This window comes from Bos grunniens, chromosome 10, assembly GCF_055505025.1.
Source record: "Bos grunniens cultivar Pamir isolate PY7600 chromosome 10, Bosgru_T2T1.0, whole genome shotgun sequence".
NCBI lineage: Eukaryota > Metazoa > Chordata > Mammalia > Artiodactyla > Bovidae > Bos > Bos grunniens.
In genome coordinates this window covers 31184093-31205748 of record NC_141174.1, presented here as the reverse complement: position 1 = coordinate 31205748, position 21656 = coordinate 31184093, and the positions used below count along the sequence as shown (strand labels likewise).

The 21656-nt window shown below is 37.4% G+C and overlaps 1 protein-coding gene across 1 annotated transcript in view; it reads left to right on the top strand.

Moving 5' to 3' along the window:
• Window positions 1–21656, top strand: part of LRRC9 (leucine rich repeat containing 9) — a 120505-nt gene that overhangs the window by 79923 nt on the left and 18926 nt on the right. The window contains exons 22-27 of the mRNA XM_086320436.1: window positions 2349–2569; window positions 4850–4972; window positions 9911–10041; window positions 13099–13207; window positions 14074–14213; window positions 17453–17589. Coding sequence (XP_086176562.1) covers window positions 2349–2569; window positions 4850–4972; window positions 9911–10041; window positions 13099–13207; window positions 14074–14213; window positions 17453–17589 — 861 coding nt within the window. The remainder of the gene's footprint in view (window positions 1–2348; window positions 2570–4849; window positions 4973–9910; window positions 10042–13098; window positions 13208–14073; window positions 14214–17452; window positions 17590–21656) is intronic.

Sequence of the window (21656 nt, the reverse complement as noted above, 5' to 3'; positions counted from 1 at the left end):
GCCTTGACTAGATGGACCTTTGTTGGCAAAGTAATGTCTCTGCTATTGAATATGCTATCTAGGTTGGTCATAACTTTCCTTCCAAGGAGTAAGCATCTTTTAATTTCATGGCTGCAATCACCACTAATCAAATATATGTACAGATTCACAGGCCTCTCTTCTATAGATTTCAGCTGAGTAAGAGTGTAGAGAGGTTTAGCTCAGGCATCTGTGTTTAGAACCATCACTAGCCTTCCATTCCCATACAATAGGGTGCGAATTTTGCTTTGTATATACAGCTGAGAACCCATTTCCTTTTTATTCCCCTGCATATGCTTATTGAAAAGAAGAATCCTTCAACCTGTCTTTTCCCTATACCCACTTTTCAAAGATAGCTACTGCCGGGGTCCAGCCCCGGTGGATCCAGGGAATTCGAAGCGGGGATGGCGTTGGCGAGGATCAGGAAACAATTGCTTAATTAAACGTTAATTAAGGATTAAATAAGGATAGCTCAGTGAGGAAATTCAGTGGAGAAAAGAGGCTGAATAATTCAGCCAGAAGGTGAGAGAAAGAATGACATGGGGAGACCAAGCTTTGGTGAACAAGGCCCATACTTTATTTTCCAAAGTAGTTTTTATACCTTAAGTTATGCATAGAGGATAATGGGGGAAGGAGTAGAGTCATGCAGTAAGCCAGGCTTTCTTCCTGCAAACTTATCATATGCAAAAGTTTAGGTGATTTGCATCATCTTCTGGCCCAGAGGCCTGTTAACATTTTAAGACCCTTTCTTCAGAAAACTTATTTTTCTCTCAAGGTGATTAGTCAGGTGCCACCCTCCAAAAGCATTAAAGTTGCATTCCTATAGGGCAAAGGTGTGGTGGGCTATAACAAGAAAAAGAATTAACTCAAGGGTCCAAGGTTACAAACATTAAAGCTACTACTTACACCAATTATATTAATCAATACACTGCCAGGGACACAGCAGGTAAGGGATATGGAAACTTAGCAGCAAACATTGGCCCAACACGTGAAAAACCCTTCACCAATACAATTTCTAATCAATCTTTTAACTGCTCAAAGGAATCTGTGTTCAGACAGTTTAGAACATCTCATGCCTCTCACGGTTGTGAACTAAAACATTCTTGTCCCGCACAGGACAGCCCCTCGTAAAGTCAGAGGTGTAGGTGAGAGCACAAAGCAGTAAAGTAGGCAGACTCTGGTTTTGGGGGTAGATGCTTGAGAATTTCCAGGGGGACTCCTGAGGCTCGATCCTGCCTTTGCGTATGCCGAGCCTCCTTCCTCATGATCTTTGCCACAGGCGGAGTTCCTCACACTGGCTCCCGGCAAGCTACCCTACTAAACTTTAACAGATATTTATCTTTTTTTTTTTTCCCAAACACAGATAGGCCTAATATCCAATTTGAGGATTTTTGCTTTGATAGTACATCCTAACTGGCCCCAGATTGATTTACTTTCAGCATTTCATAGTCCCATGATAAAGGCTGATGTGAGAGAGGAACATGAATAAAATTTATTGAGTATTCATTATTTATTTGGCAATAGTTAGAACTGATACTTTTCAAATATCACTCTATTTAATTCCATAGCCCTTAGAAGTAGATTTAAGTATATTTATTTCATGGATGAGGAAAATTAGGCTCAGAGTTTACACAATTCTACATAATTTACCTATGGTCCTAAATCTAGTAGTGTCACACTTGAAATCAACTCTGACTCCAGAGTTCTTGTCTTTCAACTGCATCACCCTATCCACAGTTACAAAGTGTCTACAGTATATATTGTGTTAATACATAGGGATCAGATTGTAGTGAGAGGTAACATTTCTGTCTTAAAGTACTTCTAAACATAAAAAGGTAGAATTAGAGTTCTTTTTTTTACTACAAATGATGCCAAAGTAAGGAATACTTTCCAGAGCATTGTATTCTAGTTCCTTACCCTTAATGTTTTACAGTATGGGTGGGTGAATACTTGAAGGGGTGGGTGAATACTTGAAGCTTTGTGTAGAGCTTTATATTATTGTGATGATGAAAACCTTAATTAATTACATCATTAAAAGGTTATTTGAAAGCTTAATTCAATATTCCTACACAGTGCTTTCCTTTAACATCTAAGAAAAATGAGTCTACTTAGAAATCCAAAATTAGAATTTAATATATTAGTTGGGGCTTAATGCACATTATATTCTTCTTTAACAAAAGGAAAAACAGTGATGATCAATACTATAAAATCTGTCAAGTAACTTGAACTTAGAAAAAGAGAAACAGTAAAACAACCAGCAGCTTATTTTTTTTTTAAATTAACCTTTCAGTGCTGTCTGAATCTTTTTTTGAATTTGCTTATTTTTCTAGGCATTTCCAAGCTGACTAAATTAACCCGCCTCAGCATAAATAATAATCTCCTCACTGGTTTGGAAAAGCATATTTTTGATAACATGCTTCATCTGCATTCCCTTTCTCTTGAGAACAACAGAATCACTTCACTGAGTGGTCTACAAAAAGCTTTTACACTAATTGAATTATACGTAAGCAATAACTATATTGCTCTCAATCAGGAGATCTACAATTTAAAGGTGACTATCTGGGGGCACTAATATTTTTATTTTTCTAAAAATTTTATTTATTTATACTATGAAAGTAATACATGCTCACTATATAGAATTTGGAAAATACAGAATAATGTAAAGAAGAAAATAAAAATTAGGAAAAACAAGGTTTGTTAAAACGTATCTGCATTCAATTTATGTACACATACAAACATGCGAGTGTGTAACCATAGTTGATAGTGTCCCCAGGTTGATAGCTTCACAGAAATATATTTTAGTCCTCAAATAAAATAACCCGATCTCCATTCCTTCTAACTGTGCCTTCCTTAAGTATTTCCAAGGATCACCTAACCTGATTGGGGGATAAGATTCATTAACAGTTCCTCTTCTCAGAGCAGTTCTTGATTATCTTTCACTACTTTCTGGTTCTCACTTATGGCTTCTACCCTCTCTGGTCAGTTCAGTTCAATTTAGTTGCTCAGTCGTGTCTGACTCTTTGCGACCCCATGAATCGCAGCACGCCAGGCCTCCCTGTCCATCACCAACTCCTGGAGTTCACCCAAACTCACATCCATCCAGTCGGTGATGCCATCCAGCCATCTCATCCTCTGTTGTCCCCTTCTCCTCCTCCCCCAATCCCTCCCAGCATCAGAGTCTTTTCCAATGAGTCAACTCTTCTCATGAGGTGGCCAAAGTACTGGAGTTTCAGCTTTAGCATCAGTCCTTCCAAAGAACACCCAGGACTGGTCTCCTTTAGAATGGACTGGTTGGATCTCCTTGAAGTCCAAGGGTCTTCTCCAACACCACAGTTCAAAAGCATCAATTCTTCAGCGCTCAGCGTTCTTCACAGTCCAACTCTCACATCCATACACGACTACTGGAAAAACCATAGCCTTGACTAGACGGACCTTTGTTTGCAAAGTAATGTCTGCTTTGCCCAGTTTTGCTTTCTTTAATTCTCCCCAGGAAACCTCTTATATTGAGGCTTCTGTATAACAGGTTTTACTGGAGGTTTTAATAAAATGGAAGTTTACTACAACAAAGAATAGGGATTTACTTCAAATGTAATGTGGGACTTCATAGTTTCTAAAGTTCAAAGGTCATTTCCTACCACTGGGACTCCCAATGGCCTCTCTCCTTTTGCTGATACCACATTGCTAGGACTTTATCTCCTACCAAAAACTTACATCCATTTCCTGTCTTTTCTTGCTTGCAAACTTATCCTCATCATATTCCCCCAATACAACTACTTCTAGAGCTGTAGAGTCAACCTAATCAACAATAGCTACATAAATACATTATAGACACAGAGTAAGTAGTTTTACCCCCTCAGGGTAAAAAGTCAGGGCCCTTCCTTCACAACAAAGGCACATCAAAATATCTAATAAGGAAGCACATTGAAGTCTGCTACTCCCTTACCAGGCAGAAGCACTTCAGTTTTATCCCTCATCAGAAGACTGTGTTTTTCATTGCTTCATTTCACTATTATATTTGTATATGTGCTTATGTATGTGCTCAGTCATGTCCAGTTCTTTGAGACCCCATGGACTGTAGCACACCAGACTCCTCTGTCCATGGGATTTTCCAGGCAAGAATGCCAGAGTGGGTTGCCATTTCCTCCTCCGGAGGATCTTTCCCACCCAGGGATCGAACTGGCATCTCCCTTGCCTCCTGCATTGGCAGGTGGATTCTTTTACCACTGAGCCACCTGGGAAGCCCATATTTGTATACTACATAATAAGTAACTAAGTAAGTGAAGTTGCTCAGTCATATCCAACTCTTTGCGACCCCGTGGACTGTAGCCTACCAGGCTCCTCCATCCATGGGATTTTCCAGGCAAGAGTACTGGAGTGGGTTGCCATTTCCTTCTCCAGAGGATCTTCCCGACCCAGGGATCGAACCCAGGTCTCCCACATTGTAAGCAAGATGCTTTACCGTCTGAGCCAACAGGGAAGTCATATACTGCATAATAGCCATGTACTATTTAATAGACTGTTATTCCATAAACATAGCATATGTTTTAAACTTTGCTAAGTTCTTTATGAGTCTTTATCATGGGTAATATATTTAGCACCAATATCCAAAAAGTGATTCTGATCATATAGTATAGACCACTGAAATACTGCACAAAATTATACTTTAATAGTCTGAAAGTGTACTGTAAATAGTACACTCCAAAGATCTCAAATCACTATGGAATGATAGAGTAATTCAAATATTAAAATTCAAGGCTGATTAAACTCTTAAGGGGAAAAAAACAGAGTGAGTATATATGTATATCGCATTAAATGCATTTTTATTATGCAGGGTTTATGCAACCTGGTTATTCTAGACATGTATGGAAACATTATTGTGTGGAATCAAGAAAACTACCGGTTGTTTGTAATATTTCATCTTCCAGAACTGAAAGCTTTGGATGGAATCTCAATTGTAAGTTTTTTGTTGACTCATAGCATTTGGTCCAAACTGCATATTAATATATATCCATAAGTCATAGTCATTTTGAATGTTGCTTAATCACTAGTATGTAAACTTACTATGCTTATTAAAATCTGGATCCCCAAAGCACATTTTAGATCTGGGTTTTAATTTTTTCTCCTTTGGCCAGTTTTTAATTGTCTAAATGAGGTGGCACAGAAGGGAAGATACTGCTTACATTTACACCCACTGAATCCAATGCCTAACAAATAAAGAGCACAATTTTATGAGACAGGATAGAAAAACTGCCCTGGAGCCCTACCATCTTCTTGGGCCTAAAAACTGCTTCCTGTTACCTGGAAAAATACAGTTAAGATTTAAGAAAAACATATTTGAACCAACAAATGGTATGTCAACATTACTAGTAAACTGTACTAGTAAAAAATAACTTTTTTTACTGTGTTAAAAAATAACACAGAACATAGGATTGACTATGAAAGCAATATTTGGAAACCTGAATTCTGTAACAAGCAGGTTCATTCAAGGCTTCTGATTTCCATGTAATAGGATACATGCACAACAAATGTGTGGAGAATAGAAAGTTCCCTGTGTAACACTGCCTAGCACCTGTCAGACAATAAAACTTCAAGTTTCTAGAAAATTGAGAGATAGTTTATGATTATTTGGGACTTTGAGGTACTCTGATAAGATTACTAATTCTAACCTTGCTTTTTTCAAGACCCTCCTCAGAATGAAGAATCAAAACTATTCTCCCCCAAACATGAATAGTTCTCTAGCATGTTGCATACTGGGTTTTTTTCAGGTGTTGGTTTTCACTAAGGGTTGTTTTTAAAACAGGCATATGAAGCTAGTACTGCACGTGCACCAGGGTGGTGTTGAGAATATTATCCTTCCCACCACTCTGTGCCCTCAATTGAAGGGCCACCTCGGAAAGTGCTTTTGGAAGTAAGTGTAGGAAAAACATTTCCCCCTGAAGAAAAGTTATGCTCTCCTCGCTGACAATGAGTATTATTTAACTATTTAATTATTTAACTATTTAACTATTTTCCTTTTCACTTTGACTACCTTAAACCTCAGAGCCAAATTTGTGGTTCAGTAACAGAAACCCTGTAGGACTTAAGGTCTCTCTCCCTATCCCAACACTTGATCTCTTCTAACTTACATCATTCACAATCTCTGCTATTTTACTATTTAATTATATGTTCCTCCTGTAAGCTCCACAAAATTTTTGTAGGATGAGGTAGAATATATGAATTGATAATGGGACATGAAGATTAGTCTGAATAACCTAGACTTTAATTGATAGGTAATGGTAAGGCATTGAAGTTTTTGAGTAGGGGAATAACATAATTCAAAATTATATATTAGGAAATTTAACAGCAGTGTTTAGAGCAATGGACACAAAAACCAATAGGAGTCTATTAGCTTAATGTAGATATGAGGTACTGAGAAACTGAAATGAACCAAGGGGAAATAGTATTATAAATGGAGGGTTGAAAGGTAGAAATACTAGGAAGAGTTGACAGAACTTGGCAACCAATTAAATTTGAAAGATGAGGAAAGGAAAGAATAAAAGAGGTCTATAAGGCTTGAGTCTATGCCAGTAAGAGATATCATAACAGAAATATTATAGGAGGAAAAGTAGTTTCAGGAATAAGATGATTAGTGTTGGACACACTAAGTTTTATATGATAGTGAATCATCTGATTGGAGATGGCAAACAAGCAATTGAAAACACAGGACTAACATCAGATATGGACATTTAATTTACATTTGTTTAGATTTGGAAGTAATTTAAAGAACGTTGCCTAGTTAAAACCAAAAGCATATACCATTGACTAAGGAAAGAGAGTAGAGAAAGTAAATCTAAGTGAGGCTTTAATAACTTCATTTAGTAAATGTAAAGAGGAAAAGAAACCACCAAAAGTAGATGTGGCAGGAGGTAGAAGGCAACATGATCCTAAAGTGTTTGAGAGGTAAATATACATTGACTTTAGAAATAACATAGTCCAAAGGCTTTATTCTGTGAATGAACACAAAGAACTCCAGAGAATTTAAATGCCTTATTCGAAGTGACATGACTTTTTAATGGTAAAGCATGGACAGCTAAGTCTCACTCTGTCTCCAGGGCTCCATGGGTATATAATCATACCAGGATGTAAGGTAATGTTACTGGAAGTTCCAACTTTGTAATCATGTTGATTTTCCTGGCAACCAGTCCCCATTCTCAGGGACTTTCCAAAAGTCATCTTTTTAAGATAAACTCAGGTGTGGTTGAAAGGCTTATTAGGAATGGAAGCATGCTCCTTTCACCTGGTGGTTCTGGAGCTATTTTAGGAATCGAAAACAAAAACCACAATATTATAATAAAAGATTCCCAGATGTGAGAGTTGGAACATAAAGAAGCCTGAGCACCAAAGAATTGATGCTTTTGAACTATGGTATTGTAGAAGACTCTTGAGAGTCCCTTGGACAGCAAGGAGATCAAACCAGTCAATCCTTTAGGAAATCAATCCTGAATATTCATTGGAAAGATTGATGCTGAAGCTGAAGCTTCAATGCTTTGGCCACCTGATGCAAAGAACTGACTCATTGGAAAAGACCCTGATGCTGGGAAAGATTGAAGGCAGGAGAAGAAGGAAATGAGAGGATGAGATGGTTGGATGGCATCACTAACTCAATGGACATGAGTTTGAGCAAGTTCCAGGAGATGCTGAAGGACAGGGAAGCCTGGCATGCTGCAGTCCATGGGGTTGCAAAGAGCCAGACATCACTGAGTGGCTGAACAGGAAATTACAAGGGTTTTAGGAGCTATGTGCCAGGAACAGTAGACAAAGACCAAATGTATGTTTCTTGTTATAAATCACAATATCATAGCTCATGCCCTTGTCTTTTTACAGCAAAATGATCATAAATTCAAAAGATTTTAGAATATTGCTATAATCCCATTCAGTTATTATACAGTCCATAATCATGGAAATGTCTCCCAGGGTGAGGCAACTCAGATTTACAGCTTTCCATTGGAGACGTTTGTCAGTTTCCTAAAACAGGAGTAGTCTCAGAAAACATAGCTTCACCCTTTCAAGCATCTGCTATAATTGAACTGAGACAGTATCAACTCTTGCTCTAGCCTCTTTTGAGGTAATATAAATAATACTGGATTTCCCTCATTACATTACGTATTCATTAATTCCTTTACCCACAACTTCTCTTCCCCATCCTTTCCATTTATACCCATATTTTTCCACCTCTGGAAGGGACATTAGGTTTGGCCACTGTGCTGGTCTAGATTGCAGACAGCGATACTAGTCTACCATACCTTCCCTCAGCCCACCTCGCTTAAGATTGGGCAAGGTGATAATAGGTGCAAAACAAGTGGGCTGTTTTTGCTACCAGGAAATACAGATAGATTCATTGTTAATTCCAATTTTGCCAGATGGAGTGAAGGTAAAATTTACCCCCATCAGGCCTGTAGGAATTCTGACAAAATGTTTAAAAGCATAGTTTCTTGCTTTAAAATGATCCCTATTTCTAGCACTTATAATTACAGGTGTGGTTCTGTGACCACTGCATCGGGTAGGAAAAAAAAAGTTGAGGTGATGTGAGGAAGAAGGAAAGAAGAAGTATGATGATTTTACCAGCATCATCCTTCCTTAGTAAGAAGTGCATAGTCGTATCAGCATCCTTCCCCTGTCCCCCAGATCCACCAGAAAAACAGACGTCTATTCACTGGGGACACTCTTTTAGCTCCACTCATGTTCACTGAGTGTGAGCACACTCAGAAAGACGTGTAAGCCAGACCCCAGACTGTCATGATTCTATCCCCCCTGTTTTAGACAACCAATGTTTTAATTGCCCGCTCCAATTCTCTATCAAACTACTACTCTGAAAAGGATAGTTTCCTGCCCATTGTTGCACAGTATAGGCTGTAAAGCATGTTCCTTGGTCTGAAGAAATAACCATCAACTGTCCAAATTGGTGTCATATCTTCAGTTCCAGCTCTTTTATACCACTATATGCATTTGCATTTACACTGGATAAGCAAATCCCAGTCCAGGGTCAGGATCTATTCCTGTCAGGACCTATTTGTAGCTCCCCAGGGCTACCAGCCTCAGTCTGACTTGCCAGCTATGTTCAGGGCCTTCCCACAGGGAAATCTGCCACACAGCCATCTGCAGTCTCTGTCTCTTTTGCTGGCAGATGGAACAGTGCTTATTGGCATTTTGTACCTAAGAGGGTGCAAGAGGAATATGCCTAGATTCAGCCTATCTCTGCATTGCTGTAGACCCCCAATGTCCACCTATTTTATAGACCCAGGTGGCCACCTTAAGTGAACATACGGGCCTATCTGCTTGTCGATTTCAATCACCTTCCAAAATTGAAAGTGAGTTCAGATGGGCATCAATGTGCCCTACTTTAATATACCCATCATTTTCCATAGGGCTGTGCCCTATGGCACAGGTCAGGTTTTCATTGTTCTCCTGCCTGACCATATGGCCAAGCAGGAACAGTAGATGAAGGTTTCTTATTATTATCAGAGTAACACACCAGAGAACTCACCACAGTGTTATTCCTCAGGTCCCAAGGTCTCTAGCTGGTCTGCCTTCTTCTCTGAACCTTTCAGTCTCCTATGTGTATTTTATATGTAATATCCAGAAGGTTTGGCTGTACTTAGTATGAAATAGGGAGAAATGAGTCCACTCCATTTTGACCTGGAACCAAAGAATTAAAGACATTTAGTCATCTGTAAACCTGGAGTAGGGCATGGCAACCCACTCCAGTACTCTTGCCTAGAGCATTCCACGGACAGAGGAGCCTGATGGCCTACAGTCCTTGGGGGTCACAAAGACTTGGACACAGTTGAGTGACTAAGCACAGCACAATCATCTGTAAGAGAGGACATCACTTTCTAAATATCCTCATATACAGGAACCACCAGAGACTGAGTGTGCAAAAGATTTGTTTGGTGGCAGACTTACTTCTGACATGATTGCTGAACGACAAGGACACCCAAACTTCACCCAAATGCAAGAACTAAATTGGACTTCGTCATCCATCAGGTACAATCATTTTATTATATGCTATTTGATATTTGAGGGCTTCCCTGGCAGCTCAGTGGTAAACAATCCATTCGCCAAGCAGGAGATGTGGTTTCAATCCATGAGTCGGGGATATCCCCTGGAGTAGGAAATGGCAACCCACTCCAGTATTCTTGCCTGGGAAGTCCCATGCACTGAGGGGCCTGGCAGTTGCAAGGACAATAAGGTCCCAAGTTTTAGACATGACTAAACAATAGCAATTTGATATTATAATTAAATGTGTAGTCATTATTATTTTTGTAAGGTTTATAATTTATACATCTTATCCAAATATAGCCAATAATTCAGAAAATTGACCACCCTACTTCACAATCTCATATTAATTTTTCCATCTTTGAAGTGCACTAATAACTTTTATTATCACACATTATGATTAAAAATGTCATCAAGCTCTTTCTAAGACTTTTTATTTCTATTTTATTTTATAACCAAGTTTTTTAAATGGGAACATACTATGTTTGCTCATCACATTGTATCATTCTAATCCAGCATTATCTGGCTTTCACTGTTAGCATTCCTCTGATGCTGTTCTCATGAATGTTATCATTGTTACATAATGATAATGGTTAATAAATCCTTTTCTCTTCTTTTTTCTATTCTATACTCTTCATAGGCAGATATCTTCAGCCGTAGTTTTAATTTATGATGAACCCCTAATTTAGCCTGAACCTGGGCTCCTCTTTTGAATATTTGCTCCCTAGATAGCATCTAGGAAATAACATTCTCCTGTTGTTGCCCAAGCCAAAAATCTAGGGTCCACATCTCTCTCTCCTTTGTCCTCCATTTTTAATTAATCACTACATTCTCCAGAGTCTGTGTCTTAAGTTTGTGTCATAGTTCCCTCTACCTTCTTTCCATAGTCATTGCCATTGTCCTAGATTGGAGAATTACCTATTTTAGAAACTATTGTTTTTTGTCTCATATAACCTTACCTGCAAGTCTATTATCCATACTGCCTACTACAATGCAAGTTTTATCAGATCACTTCCCTTCTCAACATCTGTCAGTGGCTTTCCACTGTAGAGAGAATAAAATTTTAAATCTCTTTGATGACATGGGAGGCCCTTTCATTGCCAGTCCATTTTTATCTCTTGTAATCATTCATTACCTTTACTCCACCATAACTGTTTATACTCCAGAAATTCTAAAATATTCTATTCCTTAATCTCAGTCACAAAATGCTGTTTCATGTTTCTACCTTTGCTTGCAGCTGTTTCACTGCCGGGAACTCTTTCTTGCCTGACAGATGCCCCAAATTCTCCAAGTCTCATTTTAAGATCTTTCTTCCTGGTGAAATAATTTCTGACTTCCCCAAATAGGTTTTTCTTTCCCTAAAATTCAGTTATACCTAATTGTATTGTGGCAGTTTTCCTTTTTTTATTAGTTTTTCTGTATCCCATTTCTTGAGTGCATGGACAGTGTCTTTCATATTTGTAGACTTTCTAAACACATCTTCTGCATGTAGGAAATAACTAATGAAAACATGTTGAAAGAATAAGCAGCTTACTAATGGATAAAGTATGTTATAATTATAACTTAAGAGTTGAGGATTTAAAGATGTGGTTAGGCTTTTGTGCAGCAAAGGAAACCATCAACAAAATGAAAACACAACCTACTGAATGCGTAAAATTATTTTCAAATTATATGACCAACAAGGGGTTAATATCCAAAATATATAAACAGTTCATACAATTCAGTGTAAAAAAAAAAACCTGATTAAAAATGGGCAGAAGATCTGAGTTGACATTTTTACAGAACTAACATATGACCCAGCAATTCTATTCCCAGGCATTCATCTGGGAAAAAAAAATGAAAAATACTAATTAAAAAAATACATGCACCCCTATGTTCATAGCAGCATTATTTACAATTGCCAAGATATGCAAGCAGCCTAAATGGCCATAAACAGATAATACATAAGATATAGTATATATATGTACCATAGAATAGTACTCAGCCACAAAAGAGAACAGAATTGTGTCATTTGCAGTAACATAGGTGGAGGGTATCATGCTAAGTGAAATAAGTCAGACAGAGAAAGACAAATACTATATGATATCACTTGTATGTGATCTAAAAAATAAAACTAGTGAATATAACAAAAAAAAAAGACTCACAGATACAGAGAATAAACCTGTGGTTATTGGGGAAAGGGAAGGCGGGAGCAAAATAGGGGTAGGAGACTGAGCTACATATAGTCTGTATAAAATAAATAAGCTACAAGAATGTATTATACAGCAAAGGGAATATAGCCAATATTTTACAATAACTGTGAATGGAGTGTAATCTTTAAAAATTGTGAATCACTATGTTGTACACCTGAAATTTATATACATTTGTTCATCAACTATACCTCAATTTAGAAAAGAAAGAAATGAAATAAACTGATATATCTTTAAAAAGAAGGAATCAGAGCAAGGTGATTTAGCTTTATGCTTTTCTTCATAACTCAAATGAAGGTAAAAAAGTTTTAAAGCTATCAACCAGGAATTAAGCATTCTGACTAATTACCAAAACATCCTTATAAGGTGAAATGCCATAAAAGTTTTCAGGAAATTACACAGAAAACTGTTTTCAAAGACCTTACCTACTTTCTCCTTTTCTTTCCCATCCCAAACCTTTTCCTGGCATTTCAGAAATAACCTGTTTCATATATATCCTCTACAGTTTACAACTGAATATCTTTTGGATTACCGTATCAACTTCACTATGATTTCATGAGCACGTATGTGAATTTATAAAGAAATTGGATGTTTCTTTTATGATAGTGCTGTTTATGTGGTAATAGACATATTTCTTAAGTCAATGGAATTCTATGTAATTTTTCTTACACATATACCCAACAAAAATATGTATTTATCGGATCATTTGATCCATACATTTTATATTATGGCAATTATTTTTCATAGAATTTGTCAGATAAATTTTTCAAAATGGCTTTGGTGTTACATGTGAGAGATTTCACCAATATAATATGCCCATTAAAGTTATAACTGTATTTACTCTGTCTCAATTCAGAACTGTGGATTTGATTCCAGTTGACCAGTTCAGAAATGTGTGTAATGTTAATCTACAGAACAATAATCTCACCTCATTCAGTGGATTAATCTATCTGCCTAATGTGAAGGTGAGTCACTCAGAAATTTTCTTTTTTTCTTTTAAGATTTTCAGTGCAGGTTGTAATCTTCTTTACTTTAGACTAAAATGTATATTCATGTCATTAAAGAAAAGAAATTATTTTTCCTAAAGCAATTTTTCACCAAGAAAAAAAGTATTACTTCCCAAAGTGATTTCAGTTCAGTTCAGTTCAGTTCAGTCGTGTCCGACTCTTTGCGACCTCATGAATTGCAGCATACCAGGCCTCCCTGTCCATCACCAACTCCCAAAATTCACTCAAACTCACGTCCATTGAGTCGGTGATGCCATCCAGCTATCTCATCCTCTGTCGTCCCCTTTTCCTCCTGCCCCTCAATTTTATGTGATTGTCTTATAAGCAGTGAATCTTCCTCTCTAATAGGAGATGGGATGGAAAGCTGCCTCTGTCATGAGCGAAGTTGGAGGGCACTGTGGTTCTCAAAGCAGCCTCATTGCCTCCTGTCCTATAGGTTTGAGACATTTACTAAGGCCTTTTAAACTTAGGGAAATAACAATCTCTCCAACTAAAGAGTTATTTCATCTAAATAAAGCTTGGAGAAGTCAGGAGTACAGATTGAGAAAGTTGAGCAGCTTTCTAGGGTCTTCATTATTTTGTCTGAAATGGTGTCATTTCTCAGCATGTCAAATAATAAAAAACACTTTCAAAGTCAAATCCAGACAATTTGGGACATAAAAATTTGTCATTGTTAACACTAATATATTAAATTATGTTGTATAGTCCAAGTTTTATCCATAGCATCTTAACAGTTTTTAGGATGGTGATAACCTCAAACCAAAGATATATATACAGCATCATTCATATTTTAATAGCTGAGTAATCATGGATTCTTTCTGTAGGTGTTATGCCTAAACTATAACCATATTGAATCAATCATACCCCGACTAAAACCTCAGACTCACTTGACCAGTAGACAACTGCTCTACCAGAAAGTGCCTTCAAGTGGCTATGGGCAGCAAGGAACTTCAAAAATAAACAGGTATTATTCTTTTTTTACAACTATAAATAATTTTGGTTGGGAATTTTAAAAGCAGTCATATCAATGCCAGTAGTAACATACATTTAGCTTATTTAATACTTAATAGCTGCCTAGCAAAAATAAACTTTGTAAATAAAAAGACACCAAAATACTCCTTTGTTATTGTTTTTCCCTGCTTCTTCCATTTCATACCCATATTGTAAAAAAGAAAAAAGTAAAAGAAAAAACCTTGTATGTTTAAGAACTGTGGGTTGTGTTTTTTTTTTCTTTTGAGATACAATTCACATACCATAACACTTACCCTTTATGTACAATTCAACATTAGTCATGAGGGAAATGCAAATTAAAACCACAATATGATACTTCAACTCCATTAGAATGGCTGTAATAAAAAATGTAGACATCTAAGTGTGAAATTCCTGAATCAACTTCTTAAAAAACTGCCACACTCTTTTCCAAAGTGGTTGTACCAAATTCCATTACCAAAAAAAAGTTTTGAGGGTTTTAATTTCCCCATATTCTCACCAACATTTGTCTACATTTTTTATTACAGCCATCCTAATGGAGTTAAAGAAGTATCTTAGTGTGGTTTTAATTTTCATTTCCCTTATGACTAATGTTGAGCAGCTTTTCATATGCTTATTAGCCATTATTTTATCTTATTTGGTGACTGCCTGTTTAAATATTTTGCTTATTTTTCAGTTATGCTGTTTGGGTTTTTATTATTAAATTCATCAAATATTCTGGATACAACACCTTTATCAAATAAATGATTTACAAGTATTTTTCTCTAAACATGTGGCTTGTCTTTATGTTTTCTTAAATGATATCTTTTAAAAGAATTTAAGTTTTGATAAAGTCCAATCTATCAACTTTTTCTCTTACAGATTATCATGTTGTTGTACCTAAGAACTCTTTGCCTAACCTAAGGTTACAAAGATTTTCTCATGATTTCCTCAAGAAATTTTTTTTCTCTTACATTTAGGACTATAATCCATTTTGAGTTTATTTTTGTATACATTGTGAAGTAAAATGTGAGGGCTAAATTGAATAGCCTTGGTAACTTTGTTGAAAATCAATTGACTATAACTGTAGAAGTTTATTTCTGGATTCTTTATTCTATTCCATTGATCTGTGAGTCTGTCCTCCTTCGATTTCCAGACTGGTTTGATTACTGCAGCTTTATAAGTTTTGAAATCAGGAAATATAAGCCCTCCAACCTTATTCTTTTCAAAGATTATTTTAGATATTCTGGGTTGTTTGCATTTCCTCATAAATGCAATGATGAGATAGTTATTTTCTGGAGAAAAAGAAAAGGGAGAAAACCTGCTAGACTTTGATAGAGATTGAATTGATTCTATTAATCAATTTTGGCAGAACTACTGTCTTAGTAGTAATAGTCTTCTACTGTGTGAACACGAGATTTTTCTCTATTCATTTAGATCTTTAATTTATCTCAGCAATGTTTTGTAGTCTTCTATGTATATATTTTCAGTTCCTTTTATTAATTTTTTCTGAAGTATTTTATCATTTTTTATAGTATTGTAAACAAAGTCTCAATTTCATTCTTAGTTATTACAGATGTATAGATATTCAATTGATTTTTGTATATTAATCTTTTACCCTGTATCTTCATGAATTAATTTATTGGTGCAATGATAGGGTTTTTTTTTTGTTGGTTTTTTTTTTGGTGGATTCCTTCAGATTTTCTAAATACAAGATCATGTCATCTGAGAATAAAGACAGTTTTACCAATTCCTTTCCAATCTAGAGTTGTTGCTGTTCAGTCGCTCAGTCATGTCAGACTCTTTGCAGCCCCATGGACTGCAGCACACCAGGCTTCCTTGTCCTTCACCATCTACCAGAGCTTGCTCAAACTCATGTCCATTAAGTCAGTGATGCCATCCAGCCATCTCATCCTCTGTCGTCCCCTTCTCCTCCTGCCTTCAATCCTTCCCAGCATCAGAGTCTTTTCTAATGAGTAGGCTCTTCACATCAAGTGGCCAAAGTATTGGAGGTTCAGCTTAAGCATCAGCCCTTCCAATGAATATTCAGGATTGATTTCCTTTAGGATTGACTAGTTTGATCTCCTTGCTGTCCAAGGGACTGTCAAGAGTCTTCTCCAATACTACAGTTCAAAAAGCATCAATTCTTCAGCGCTCGTCCTTCTTTATGGTCCAACTCTCACATCTGTACATGACTACTGGAGAAACCATAGCTTTGACTAGATGGACCTTTGTTGACAGAGTAATGTCTGTACTTTTTAATACACTGTCAAGGTTTGTCATAGCTTTTCTTCCAAGGAGCAAGTGTCTTTTAATTTCATGGCTGCAGTCACCATCTGTAGTGATTTTGGAGCCCAAGAAAATAAAGTCTGTCACTAATTTTTTTCTTTTTCTTGCCTGATTGTGCCAGCTGTTGCTTTTTATTCTGAGTAACACTTTCTGTATTTCTTTGTTTTTTATCATATAAAACTGATTTTAAAGAAGAAAAAGTGATTATTATATGAATTATAAAGGCAGAATGTTATAGCTTAATTTGCTCTATTAGTAAATTCATTCTTTTCCTTCAATTTATAGTAAGTACATAATAAACTCGGAGAAGGCAATGGCAACCCATTCCAGTACTCTTGCCTGGAAAATCCTATGGATGGAGGAGCCTGGTAGGCTACAGTCCATGGGGTCGCAAAGAGTCGGACACAACTAAGCAACTTCACTTCCACTTTTCACTTTCATACACTGGAGAAGGAAATGGCAACACACTCCAGTATTCTTCCCTGGAGAATCCCAGGGACGGGAGCCTGGTTGGCTGCCGTCTGTGGGGTCGCACAGAGTCAGACACGACTGAAGCAACTTAGCAGCAGCATAATAAACTGCCTTTTTATGTTTATGCTGCTGCAGCTGCTGCTGCTAAGTCACTTCAGTCGTATCCGACTCTGTGCGACCCCATAGACGGCAGCCCACCAGGCTCCCCTGTCCCTGGGATTCTCCAGGCAAGAACACTGGAGTGAGTTGCCATTTCCTTCTCCAATGTATGAAAGTGAAAAGTGAAAATGAAGTCGCTCAGTCGTGTCCGACTCCTAGCGACCCCATGGACTGCAGCCCACCAGGCCCCTCCGTCCATGGGATTTTCCAGGCAAGAGTACTGGAGTGGTTTGCCATTACCTTCTCCGTTTTATGTTTATACAAACAGCTAATTTGAAATTAAGTTTATGGGCCAAACTGACATTTGTGTTTCAGAGATACAACGAGCAGTGAAAATTTGCCTCCAATAATGAACAGTTTAGAAGTTCTTCATTTGGGCTACAATGGAATTTGTAATTTGATTCAGCTACAACTTAACAGACTAAGAAATTTAAAATTTCTCTTTCTTCAGGGTGAGTAGCAACATTATTAATGTGTGAGTCTTTATTATTAAAAACTGACTCGATTATCATTCTATTTTGAAAGCAGATATAAGTATCACTATTAGAACAGATTCATTGACAAAAATATTTGAGTAATCACAACTGGGTTTATCTTGAGTTATTTATATAAATAATGTAAATGCAATATTCTAGGGCTATAGAAGATTGCGTTCTAGCTCACCAAAGCACATGCATTTTTTATCCAGTATGAATGACATAATAAGGGCTGGGACTAGAATGGTGTCATGGTGTCAGTGGAAAGGGTGAGTAAAAGGGGAGTCCAAAAAGTTGTTTAAAAGAAGTAAATATTAGGACTTAGTGACTAAATATACAAGGAGAGAAAAATAGTTCAGGATGTTTTCATGCTTTCATTAAGACATTGGCAAACACATTTCTAAAGCTAAGGGGAGGATAATGTTGTGACCACTCTGAGACATAAAAATGGAAACTTTTTCAAGTAGTGGTACTGGACCACAGATCAGAACTGGAGATGTATAGTTTAGAATTATCCCAGTGGAGGTGATAGGTCAAGTCATAGTATATGTGCTTATTTAGGAAATAATGATAAAAGAGAAAGAATGAAAAGCCAAAAAGACATGTAGAGACACAACTCTCCCCACTACCTCTCAATAATTCCCTTCCACACCCCATTCCCAGCATTAAGAAGGCTGGGAAAAAAAGAACAAGCAGAGGAGTCATTCAAGAAATTTTGAAACAAAACCAAGAAATACAAACTCTCGATGTCAGGAGAAAAAGGGTGAGTGACCAAAGTCAGATGAGGAAAAGAATGAGGCCTGTGAAAAGAATATTGGATGTAGACAATTGGATTCAACAAAAAGGAAACACTGGTTACCTTCAGAGTATCAGATTTGGAACTGTGGGGAACTATTGGATAGGCAGTAAAAACAATAGAGGTTAGAGGCTGCATGTTTAAGGAACTTGTCCTTGAAAAATAGGTAAGAGATGGTAGCTAGTGAAGTTATGAGCATATTTGAAGGTTTGCCAAGAAAATGCACTGGTCATAGCAAACACCCTCTTCCAACAACACAAGAGAAGACTCTACACATGGACATCACCAGATGGTCAACACCAAAATCAGATTGCTTATATTCTTTGCAGCCAAAGATGGAGAAGCTCTATACAGTCAACAAAAACAAGACCAGGAGCTGACTGTGGCTCAGATCATGAACTCCTTATTACCAAATTCAGACTGATATTGAAGAAAGTAGGGAAAACCACTAGACCATTCAGGTATGACCTAAATCAAATCCCTTATCATTATACAGTGGAAGTGAGAAATAGATTTAAGGGCCTAGATCTGATAGATAGAGTGCCTGATGAGCTATGGAATGAGGTTCATGACATTGTACAGGAGATAGGGATCAAGACCATCCCCATGGAAAAGAAATGCAAAAAAGCAAAATGGCTGTCTGGGGAGGCCTTACAAACAGCTGTGAAAAGAAGAGAAGTGAAAAGCAAAGGAGAAAGTAAAGATATAAACATCTGAATGCAGAATTCCAAAGAATAGCAAGAAGAGATAAGAAAGCCTTCCTCAGCAATCAATGCAAAGAAATAGAGGAAAACAACAGAATGGGAAAGACTAGAGATCTCTTCAAGAAAATTAGAGATACCAAGGAAACATTTCATGCAAAGATGGGCTCGATAAAGGACAGAAATGGTATGGACCTAACAGAAGCAGAAGATATTAAGAAGAGGTGGCAGGAATACACAGAAGAACTGTATAAAAAATATCTTCATGACCCAGATAATCACAATGGTGTGATCACTGACCTAGAGCCAGACATCCTGGAATGTGAAGTCAAGTGGGCCTTAGAAAGCATCAGTACGAACAAAGCTAGTGGAGGTGATGGAATTCCAGTTGAGCTATTCCAAATCCTGAAAGATGATGCTGTGAAAGTGCTGCCCTCAATATGCCAGCAAATTTGGAAAACTCAGCAGTGGCCACAGAACTGGAAAAGGTCAGTTTTCATTCCAATCCCAAAGAAAGGCAATGCCAAAGAATGCTCAAACTACTGCACAATTGCACTCATCTCACACGCTAGTAAAGTAATGCTCAAAATTCTCCAAGCCGGGCTTCAGCAATACGTGAACCGTAAACTTCCAGTTGTTCAAGCTGGTTTTAGAAAAGGCAGAGGAGCCAGAGACCAAATTGCCAACATCCACTGGATCATGGAAAAAGCAAGAGAGTTCCAGAAAAACATCTATTTCTGCTTTATTGACTATGCCAAAGCCTTTGACTGTGTGGATCACAATAAACTGTGGAAAATTCTGAAAGAGATGGGAATACCAGACCACCTGACCTGCCTCTTGAGAAATCTGTATGCAGGTCAGGAAGCAACAGTTCGAACTGGACATGGAACAACAGACTGGTTCCAAATAGAAAAAGGAGTACGTCAAGGCTATATATTGTCACCCTACTTATTTAACTTATATGCAGAGTACGTCATGAGAAATGCTGGGCTGGAAGAATCACAAGCTGGAATCAAGATTGCCGGGAGAAATCTCAATAACCTCAGATATGCAGATGACACCACCCTTATGGCAGAAACTGAAGAGGAACTAAAAAGCCTCTTGATGAAAGTGAAAGAAGAGAGTGAAAAAGTTGACTTAAAGCTCAACATTCAGAAAACGAAGATCATGGCATCTGGTTCCATCACTTCATGGGAAATAGATGGAGAAACAGTGGAAACAGTGTCAGACTTTATTTTTGGGGGCTCCAAAATCATTGCAGATGGTGACTGCAGCCATGAAATTAAAAGACGCTTACTCCTTGGAAGAAAAGTTATGACCAACCTAGATAGCATATTCAAAAGCAGAGATATTACTTTGCCAACAAAGGTCCGTCTAGTCAAGGCTATAGTTTTTCCAGTGGTCATGTATGGATGTGAGAGTTGGACAGTGAAGAAGTCTGAGTGCCAAAGAATTGATGCTTTTGAACTGTGGTGTTGGAGAAGACTCTTGAGAGTCCCTTGGACTGCAAGGAGATCCAACTCGTCCATTCTGAAGGAGATCAGCCCTGGTGTTCTTTGGAAGGAATGATGCTAAAGCTGAAACTCCAGTACTTGGCCACCTCGTGCGAAGAGTTGACTCATTGGAAAAGACTCTGATGCTGGGAGGGATTGGGGGCAGGAGGAGAAGGGGACAACAGAGGATGAGATGGCTGGATGGCATCACTGACTCGATGGACGTGAGTCTGAGTGAATTCCAGGAGTTGGTGATGGACAGGGAGGCCTGGCGTGCTGTGATTCATGGTGTCGCAAAGAGTCCGACACAACTGAGCGACTGAACTGAATTGAAAGAGGTCAGTTAGGTTAAAGATACAGAACAGGAGGAGAGAGAAAATTCTAAGGTCAGTTTAAAAGGAGAAGAGGTAAAAAGCTGTAGAGAAGTACAGAAATGTGGGCAGTAATAAGGTAAGGTCATGCCAGGATATATCAGAGAGTTAATGAACCTACATTTCACCTGCTGGATTAAATTTGCTAAGATGGTAGAAAAGTCTTTAGGGAAAGGGCAGGGTGGGGCTGTAGGGAAGCAAATTAGATTCTTAAGGATTAAGAGCTAAATTTATCTAAAATGTAACTAGTTAAATAAGTGGAAATTTTTAAAGAGTGGCAAATTCCGCTAGTCATAGAAATATAAGTTCCCTGAAATCACATTTAGCATTGTTGTTTTAGAGTTCTCTTTCTTAAATATGTTTAATGAGCATTCTAAAGTGAATAATGCCCAAAAACATGCTACTGTAGATATTATTCAACACTTAAAGCTATCTCATGTGATTTTTATACCACTAGATTTAAGTATTTAAAGTGACAGTCCAAATACATAATTTTTTTTTCAAATACATAATTTTTTGAAAGTGACTTACAACTGAGTCATTTTTCTTAATCTGACTTAATAGACTTCTTTTCATTTATAAGTAAGACACTGGTAATGTTTCAATTTAATTGTGTGATTTAATTCTTTTCAATTTTATTGAAGGTTATGATGTTATCAATTTCTCTAAAGAATAAAATAAA